General features: G+C 52.6%; 1 protein-coding gene across 1 annotated transcript in view; it reads left to right on the top strand.

Annotated features, from left to right (window-relative positions):
- LOC119277397 (probable LRR receptor-like serine/threonine-protein kinase At1g06840) overlaps positions 1–9,667 on the top strand; it is a 19,834-nt gene that overhangs the window by 5,532 nt on the left and 4,635 nt on the right. Inside the window, exons 6-14 of the mRNA XM_037558680.1 lie at positions 6,181–6,324; positions 6,417–6,488; positions 6,600–6,671; positions 6,997–7,071; positions 8,395–8,463; positions 8,697–8,765; positions 8,832–8,903; positions 9,054–9,140; positions 9,221–9,289. Coding sequence (XP_037414577.1) covers positions 6,181–6,324; positions 6,417–6,488; positions 6,600–6,671; positions 6,997–7,071; positions 8,395–8,463; positions 8,697–8,765; positions 8,832–8,903; positions 9,054–9,140; positions 9,221–9,289 — 729 coding nt within the window. The remainder of the gene's footprint in view (positions 1–6,180; positions 6,325–6,416; positions 6,489–6,599; positions 6,672–6,996; positions 7,072–8,394; positions 8,464–8,696; positions 8,766–8,831; positions 8,904–9,053; positions 9,141–9,220; positions 9,290–9,667) is intronic.

Below are 9,667 nucleotides of genomic sequence, written 5' to 3'. Positions count from 1 at the left end.
GGGGGAATAGGGGAAGAGATACGGCCCGAGGAGTGGTTGGGTAAGAAAGAAGGTAGCAGGACGTATGAGGTCTTTCGTTGCGTTACAATTAAGTAAAATTGTTCGCTCCTGTATGCTACAGTATACCCCATGGAGAGTTGGTTGGGTGGAGGGCTCGAACCCAGAGAACTATTTTTAGCTGGTGTCTCATCCTGCATTTGTTTAATTGTGCAATTTACATGAGTGTTGCGAGTAAGAACACAGTGTAGCACATCTTTGAATCTTTCCTCGTCTTGTGGCAATATTTGTTGTGTGGGTTAATGTCCTTACTCTTCTATATTCACTTTTATCCAAACATAAATATGTGCTATTGGTAGGGCTAGGGTTCCTACCGGCTCTACTCCGTAGGTTATACGGGCAGAATAGCGAGGGTTGGGGGCGAGGGCGGCGGCGGCGTGTTGGCGCCATCGCGAGGAAGAAGAAGGCCGGCGGCGGCTAGGGTTTGGTGCGGCTAGGGTTCCGGCTCCTCTGGAGCCGGGCAATATGATAGAACTATCTTTATTGCTTAATCTCAAACGATGTCTTACAACTAGTATTTATAACTTTAGCCTAAGATAACTTTCCTAAAATAATTTGCCTAAGATAACTTGTGGGTCAAGCCCCTAATACTAAGGCCCGGTGGGCCTCTTTCGGTTATAGACCAAACCGGTCATAACATCTCTCCCCGCCTGCGCAAACAGCTCGTCCTCGAGCTGAAAATCTGGATAGTGTTGGCGGAATTCTTCACGCTGCTCCCAAGTAGTCTCCTCCTCCGGAAGGCCTGTCCACTGAACGAGGATGAACCAGACGCCACGACGAAGCTGTGCCTGCAACACCTTTGCCGGCTCTGGAAGGATGCGTCCATCGGCGATGGGAGGAAGCGCCGGAGGAGCCGTCGGTGGCTCGCCACGGAAAGGCTTGAGCAGCCCCACATGGAAGACGTCGTGGATGCGAGCGCGGGCTGGAAGCTGAAGACGATAGGCCACCTTCCCAATGCGCTCCAAGATAGGGAAGGGCCCGACGTAGCGTGGGTCGAGCTTGCGCCTTGCTCGCGGGTCGAGTGACTGCGTAGAGCGGTGGAGAAGACGCAGCCACACCCAATCACCCACTGCGAACTCCGCCTCGCGATGATGATCGTCGTAGTAGTGCTTGGCCAACTGCTGGGCCTGAAGGAGACGCTAGTGAACCTCAGCAAGCATCTCGTCACGAGTGCGGATGAGTTCACCCGCAACCTCTGTCCGAGCTGTCTCCGGATCCACCGGAAGGATAGGCGGGGGTGGTCGCCCATAGACCACCTCAAATGGCGTAGCGCGCAGGGCGGAGTGATAAGAGGTGTTGTAGCAGTACTCCGCCCAAGAAAGCCAGTCCACCCAAGCGCGAGGCCGATCACCTGTCACACAACGCAAATACATGGCAATGACCTTGTTAACCACCTCGGACTGTCCATCCGTCTGAGGATGGAACGCCGTACTCAGGCGGAGCTGGACACCCGCCATCCTGAAGAGGTCGCGCCATACATGGCCCGTGAAAACTGGGTCCCGATCACTGACGATCGAAGTAGGAAATCCGTGTAGACGGACGATGCCGTCGAAGAAGGCCCGGGCCACTGATGCCGCCGTATATGGATGGCCGAGCGCGATGAAGTGGGCGTACTTGGAGAAGCGGTCGACCACCGTGAGGATGACCGACTTGCCACCCACCTTGGGAAGGCCCTCAATGAAGTCCATGGATATATCCGCCCAGACCTGAGATGGCACCTCCAAGGGCTGGAGTAACCCTGCCGGCCTCAGTGTCTCGGTCTTGTTGCGTTGGCATGTCTGACAAGACCGAACCCAGTCGCGGACCAGGGCGCGATCGCCAGGGATGTAGAAGTCGGTGCGAAGACGATGGAGGGTTTTCTGCATACCCTCATGGCCCGCCGAATGGGCGCGCTGTAACACCTGGTGACGGAGATCATCATGCGCCGGAACAAAGACCCGGCGCCCATGTAGGAGCAGTCCGTCAGAGAAGCGCCAAGGCTCCTCCAGGTCGCCGGTCGTGAGCTGCTGCTGAAGATGGACGGCGTCGTCGGCCGTCGCAGTGGCGCGGCGAATGTCGGCGAAGAGGCCGAACGTCGGCCCAGAGCGTATGCACAGGGCCGCCCCGGCGGACTCGTCGGTGGAGGAAACAAAGTCGGAGTCGCGACGGGACAGTGCGTCGGCCACTGTGTTAAGGCGGCCCGGTCGATACTCGACGGAAAAGTCGAAGCCGAAGAGCTTGCTGATCCACTGATGCTGCGGCACGGTCGACAGCCGTTGATCCAGCAAGAACTTTAAGCTGTAGTGGTCGGTGCGAATGAGGAAGGACCGGCCCCACAAGTACGGCCGCCAATGACGAACGGCATGTACAAGACCAATGAGCTCCCGCTCGTATGCCGCCAGCTTAAGGTGACGTGGAGCGAAAGGCCAGCTGAAGAAGGCGAGGGGCCCATCGCCCTGATGAAGCACGGCGCCGAACCCTGCGCCTGAGGCGTCACAGTCCACCACGAACGGGCGGTCGAAGTCGGGCATTTGGAGGACGGGGCCCGTCGTGAGGGCCCCCTTGAGGGCCTCGAATGCCGTTGTCGCCTCGTCGTCCCAGGCGAAAGCGTCGCGGCGAAGCAACCGCGTGAGGGGCGCCGCGATGAGCCCGAACTCCCGAATAAATTTCCGGTAGTAGCCGGCGAGGCCGAGGAACCCGCGGAGAGCCCGCGGCGAGTGAGGCGTCGGCCACGCGGAGACGGCTGCCACCTTGTCGGCGTCCATAGCCACCCCGTCGGCGGAGATGACGTGGCCCAAGTAGGCCACCGAAGGCGTCCCGAACGAGCACTTCGAGCGCTTAAGGTGGAGGTGGTGCGCTCGAAGCTCGTTGAAGACGATGGCGACGTGCTGGAGGTGCTCGGCTCAAGACGCGCTGTAGATCAGAATATCATCAAAGAAAACGAGCACAAACCGGCGTAAGTAGGGCCGGAGGACGTCGTTCATCAGAGCCTGAAAGGTCGCTGGGGCGTTGGTGAGGCCAAAGGGCATCACCAAGAACTCGAAGTGGCCGTGATGAGTCCGAAACGCCATCTTGGCGATGTCATCCGGGTGCATGCGCACCTGGTGGTACCCCGACCGAAGGTCGAGCTTGGTGAAGAAGCGCACCCCGTGTAGCTCATCGAGGAGCTCGTCGACCACCGGAATAGGGAACTTATCCTTAAGTGTGATAGCATTAAGGGCACAGTAGTCAATGCAGAAACGCCATGTGCCGTCTGACTTGTGGACGAGAAGCACCGGCGCAGTGAACGGCGAAGTGGAGAGCCGGATGATGCCGGCTGCGAGCATGAGCGCACACTGCCGCTCCAACTCATCCTTCTGCAACTGCGGATAGCGGTAAGGGCGGACCGCCACCGGCGCGGAGCCTGGCAGAAGATGTATACGATGATCATACGTGCGGGCGGGCGGCAGCCCCTGTGGCTCGGTGAAGATGTCATCATGCTGCTGTAGGAGGTTCTCCAAGAGTGGGTGCTCGGCCGTTGCGGTGGTCGCGGCCAGCTGGAGGGGTGGTGAGGGTGCGGCACCCCCATTGCCATCCCACCGAATGCGGCGGCCCAACCGCCAGAAGGTCATCGTCAGCGCATCGAAATCCCAGAGAATAGGACCAAGAGTGCGCAAGAAGTCAACGCCGAGGATGAAGTCGAAGCAGCCCAAGTCGATGCCGGCGCATGTGATGGAGAAGTGCTCGCCGCCGATAGTGATGGGCACGTCACGGGCGAGCCCATGGCAGTGGAGACGGTCGCCATTAGCGACTGTGACTCGCAACTGCTCGCCGCCGGTGGGCTGTAATGCAAGGCGCCACATGGTGGTCTCTGGCAGAAAGTTATGAGTGGATCCCGTGTCCACGAGGGCCACTAAGCGCTCGCCCTGGATCATGACCGGTAAGAGCATCGTCCGTTCATCACGGATACCGGCCAGCGCGTGTAGGGACACCACTAGGGCGGTGGCCGGGGCGGGCGCGGGCGCCGCTGCGGTCTCCGCAAGGGCTGGGGCGCCGAGGCCATCCTCCAGAGTCTCCTCGCCCGTCTCGTCTGACGTCTCCAAGTAGAAGAGGCGGGGACAGACATGGCCCGGTGCATAGGGCGCATCACAGTTGAAGCACAAGCCCAGGCGCCGGCGTTCCAGCTGTTCCGCCTGAGTGAGACGCCTGAATGGCCGCGTCGGAGCCGGGGTGGCCGCCGGGGCGGCCGTGGATGGCGTCGGTGCTGCCGGAGACGGCCGAATAGGCTGTCGGCCCCCACGTGGCGCGGATGGACGCGTCAAGGCCTGGGCGCGTTGTTCGAACGCTCGGGCATAGTACATGGCCGTCTGAAGGTCTTGGGGCCCCTTCATCTCGACGTCCACGCGAATGTGGCCGGGAAGGCCACCGATGAAAAGCTCCGCCCGCTGTAAGGCCGTCACACCGGGCGCGTGGCACGCCAGGGCCTGGAAGCGGTCGGCGAAGTCTTGTACCGTGGAGGTGAATGGCAGGCGGCCCAACTCGGCCAGGCGGCTCCCGCGGACCGGTGGCCCAAAACGAAGAAAGCACAACTCCCGAAAACGATCCCACGGGGGCATGCCGCCCTCGTCCTGCTCGAGGGCGTAGTACCATGTCTGGGCGGCCCCGCGGAGATGGTAGGAAGCCAGCCAAGTGCGCTCCGACGCAGGCGTGCGCTGTCCGCGGAAGAACTGGTCACACTGGTTGAGCCAGTTAAGCGGGTCGTCGGAGCCGTTGTATGTGGCGAAGTCGATCTTGGCGAACCGGGGCGGCTGCTGGTGTGGCGCGCCCTGGCCCACTGCCTCGGCGGTGCGGAGGGCGGATGATGGTGCGCGGTCCATGTGGGAAAGCCCGGCGTAGTTCCCGGTGGCGCCCGACGCCTCGGGCTGCAACGGAAAACCGGACGGTGGACGAGCCTCCGGGTAGGCCGAGGACGGCCCGTGGAGCCAGCCGGGAAGTGGCGAGGGTGACGACGGGAAGCGGACCTCTTGGATCGGAAGCCCGCTCGGCGACGACCGGCCCAGGTTAGGGCTGGGCGGGGGCGGTGGAGGACCCTGCTCCAGGGCCGCTGGCAGGGACGGCGCGGCGGAAGACGGCGCGGCCGGCGCGGTCCAGGTGGGCCACTGCGGCCCCGTGGTGGCGGCGAGTGGCGCGGTTGGCGCCAGCTGCGGCGGCCATGGTGGCCACAGCGGCAGTGCGGCCGCCTGGGCTGGGAGCGCCGGGTAGCCTCCGGTGACGGCCCCCGGTACCGAGTACCACGGCAGCGCCTGCTGAGTTGCGGCCATGGCTGGATGGAGTGGTGGTGGCGGCCCATAGGGACTCGCCAGGTAGAGACGGATGCCTTGTACCGCGGCGACGAGGTCGGTGAGGACGCCGGCCATGGCCTCCGTGGTGAGCTGCGTCTGCGGGGGAGGTGATGGCGGCGGCGTAGGTTGGACGGGGGCTGGTGGCCGCCCGTGGCCCGGCGCGGTGCCGGGTGCCTGGAGGGGCGGCGCCGAGAGGGACGCCGTGACGCCCGCCAGGAGCGAGGCCGTGGTGCCCGGCGTGGAGGCGGCGGCGGTGGAGGAGTTGGCGGCAGCGGCGGTGGTGGAGTAGACGGGTAGCGGCGGTGGTGGCGGCGGTGGATGCGGAGGTGGAGATGACATGGTCGAAACCCGGGTACCTGATACCAAATTGGTAGGGCTAGGGTTCCTACCGGCTCTACTCCGTAGGTTATACGGGCAGAATAGCGAGGGTTGGGGGCGAGGGCGGCGGCTCCGGCGTGTTGGCGCCGTCGCGAGGAAGAAGAAGGCCGGCGGCGGCTAGGGTTCCGGCTCCTCTGGAGCCGGGCAATATGATAGAACTATCTTTATTGCTTAATCTCAAACGATGTCTTACAACTAGTATTTATAACTTTAGCCTAAGATAATTTTTCTAAAATAATTTGCCTAAGATAACTTGTGGGTCAAGCCCCTAATACTAAGGCCCGGTGGGCCTCTTTCGGTTATAGACCAAACCGGTCATAACAGCTACTGTCTAGTATTTTTCTTCAATTCTAGCATGGAAGATGAGTAGAATTTTTGGGGATACAAGTAAACATTCATAACCCTTCGTAATAATCTTCACTGTTGCTACCTCATTTTTATGCAGAACTCTGAATGGTAATCAACTATCTGGTTCCCTACCAGATGAGATTGGCTATCTCCAGAAATTAAACAGATTACAGATTGACCAAAACCAAATATCTGGACCCATACCTAAATCATTTGGTAATTTAACAAGCATGAAGCATTTGTAAGTTTCAGGATCATAATCTTCTCACTTTCATTCCTACGCTGCCTCTTATTTAAGCATTGTTATAATCTTGACTCTTCTTTTATCTCTAGTCACATGAACAATAATTCATTGAGTGGGCGAATTCCAACTGAGTTGTTCAGATTGCCTGTGCTCCTTCATCTGTAAGTGGGCCTCTGCTTTTATTTTGAGTTCTGAGCTTTTTTTTTCTCCCTGTTATGCATTATTCAGCATGAGTTTGTGTTTTAAATTGTCTCATACTATTAACTGTGCAGGCTTGTGGATACCAATAATTTATCTGGGCCTCTTCCTCCAGAATTAGCGGAGACACGTAGTTTGAAAATACTGTAAGCCCATCTTATATACCCAATGAGATTTCTTTGACATAGAGAATGTGTTCTGGTTTCTCTCAGAGAATATATGTATGCTGGTTGCCTGATGGTTACTTTAGTTTTGCTCATCTGAGGTGATTAAATAATGCTGCAAATTTCAGGATTATATTATGATATAACTTTACTGGTGTATTAAATGTCATTTAAATCTAATTTATTCTGCCTACTAAACAATAACAAATATTTTTCTCACTCAGAATGCTTCTCTCCATTAAGATTAACTTGATACTGCTATCAAGCTAATAACATGCATTTCTTATCTGCATCTTTCTACTTCTAGTCAGGCTGATAATAATAACTTCAGTGGAAGTTCCATCCCTGCTGTATACAACAACATACGGACACTTTTAAAGCTGTGAGTACAACACCTTTCTTCATACCGTCCTATCCTTTATTTTAGTATTTGAGTAAGATGCAGGGGACTGCATATCATACATAATCATATTAAGAAATATGCTTACATAGGTAATCATAAGTTGAGTGAAGACAAACTTTGTTTGAAATGTATGTGTCGAGACTTGAGATATGAGTAAGCCAGAACCATATCTGTGCACTGAGGCTTCAGGTGTACTAGTGTACTAGAATCCAAATTAGCACCTCCGGAAGTATTGAAAAACTCCAATGGAGAAGTCGGTAACACTAACACAACCTGCATCTAAGCTTGTACTCAAGATCTTATATAATCACGGAGAAACAAAAAGGGAAATCATGCTATGGATGCTGGATAGTACTAAACTAAAAGTTCTTCTGGGTATGTACTATTAGCAGGATTTGTAGTTTTCGTTTCTCGATGTGGATAATTCAGATATGAAAAACTGAGGCATGGTAGATGATGTCTTCTGTATCTGTTGTGGAAAACTTTTCAATTTTTTCTTGACTTCTAGACATGCTAATATTTTGGGCATCATTTAATTAAGAAGAGAAGTTTTCTAGTTACAAGTTGTTTGGCTGTGTGGATTACATGATGCAGAGGCCGGAGGTTATCCTCCTTGAATTTTTTTTTACAAGAGCTGTGCAAAGATACTCCAGGGTCTGATAAAAGGGAATAAAGCATTGCTCTCATGGCAAGCATAGTAAAGGCTACTCTCATGGCGGTTCATGAAACCGGTGGTGTAATGCACTCCGCCAATGCTCGGTCCCCACCATGATGTCTAAAGCCACTGCCTCATATCGCAGTTCTTCCCCTGGAAGACCCTCATATAGCAGCCAGATCAGGATGCACTCGGTCCACATCTCTAGAGATCTCTATGATTGTAGTTACATAGGTTATTTTGTTTCTCTCGAGGGGCAAGCGTTTGGATGGACGTAATTTCTTTTGGGTTTGTTGAGTTCAATAAAAAGTACTCCCTCCGTTCACTATTATAGGATGTTCTAACTTTTTTCTGTTTCGGATGTATATAGACGCATTTTAGTGTGTTTGTCCACTCATTTAATTCCGTGTGTAGTCCATATTGAAATATTCAAAACATCTTATATTTATGAACGGAGGGAGTATATCTTAAGTATTTGTGGACAAGTGCCTATCCAATTAGGCCCTGTTGGATAGGGGACTTTTTCCCAAATACCTAATATTTTCATTTTGTATGAACTGAATCTCAATAACGTGCATTCTCTATCATACTTAAATTCAAAAATGGAGACATATATTGAAGTTCATAATCCTTTTTCATCTCCCCAGGAGTCTTAGGAATTGCAGTTTGCAAGGAGTTATTCCTGATCTAAGTGGCATACCCGACCTTGGCTATTTGTAAGTCCAGATCAAATAAATGCTGCACTTCATTTTTCATTCTTACTGTTTCTGACCCTAGTATCAGAGATTATCCTTTTTATTGTTAGTTCATAGCACCAATTTTGGAACAATTGCTTTGTCCAGAATATGTTTTCTAAGTAATTATCTTTTAATAAGAAGATTAGTCATTCAGCTTATGATATCTAGGAGATTATTCACATCTCTTTGCTAATTCTGGCATCCACCTGCAGGGATCTTAGCTGGAACCAACTGACAGGATCTATACCAACTAATAAACTCGCTTCAAATGTCACCAAGATGTATGATGCTCTTAGTAACTTTTTATACCTTTTAAAATAACCAAATTAACTTATATTTTCTGACAGTGATTTGTCGCATAACTTTCTTAATGGAACTATTCCGGCAAACTTCTCCGGGCTGCCTAATCTTCAGTTCTTGTAAGTAACTTGCTTTTCTGCTTAGTGAAAAGATGAGTAAAGCTTTTGCACAACCTCTAAAAAGACTGGTCCTACTTTACAATTACAAGTATGTCTGCCAGCACTATGCTATTTATTTTGTTAGAGATATATGAAGAAGTCGTTTTACAGGTCGTTTGAAGCGAACAATCTCAGCGGCGCTGTTCCATCGACAATCTGGAGTGGTATCACTTTTACGGGAAACAGAAGCCTTCTTCTGTATGATACTCTTTGTGTATGTACTTTCTACTAATCTGTTTGTGGTATGCATGTGTAATGTATTCTCTCCAATAATGCAGGGACTTCCAAAACAACATCCTTGACACTATTCCAGATGCATTTGAGCCTCCAAAAGCTGTCACTCTACTGTATGTTCTTTGCCATGGAAAATTTCGTTGACAGTTTGCACTTCCTGCACATGCATACACATAGCCCAGGTTCAGCTGTATAATTTGTTGGGAGTATGGAAATTTGATTGCTACTAGCTAGTGCATACTGATAAAAGAAACGGATTCCTAAAAAATGATTCCTCATAAAAGAAATATTAAGGTTAATAAATATCAAATAATACAGACAAATATAATATTGATTGAGAGAACTCCACTCTAACCCATGAACTTGCCCATGGGTTCACATTACAAGCCTGAAATTTGGTTCAGTTTACCCCCCTGAACTCGGAAAAACGTTCACAATACCCTCTCCTTCTCAATTGAGAGTTTTACCTGTTTCACTCTGGTTTCATGTTG

This window comes from Triticum dicoccoides, chromosome 3B (genome assembly GCF_002162155.2).
Source record: "Triticum dicoccoides isolate Atlit2015 ecotype Zavitan chromosome 3B, WEW_v2.0, whole genome shotgun sequence".
Classification (NCBI taxonomy): Eukaryota; Viridiplantae; Streptophyta; class Magnoliopsida; order Poales; family Poaceae; genus Triticum; species Triticum dicoccoides.
Note: the sequence above shows the minus strand (reverse complement) of the source record. Positions and strands in the feature narration are given on the sequence as shown.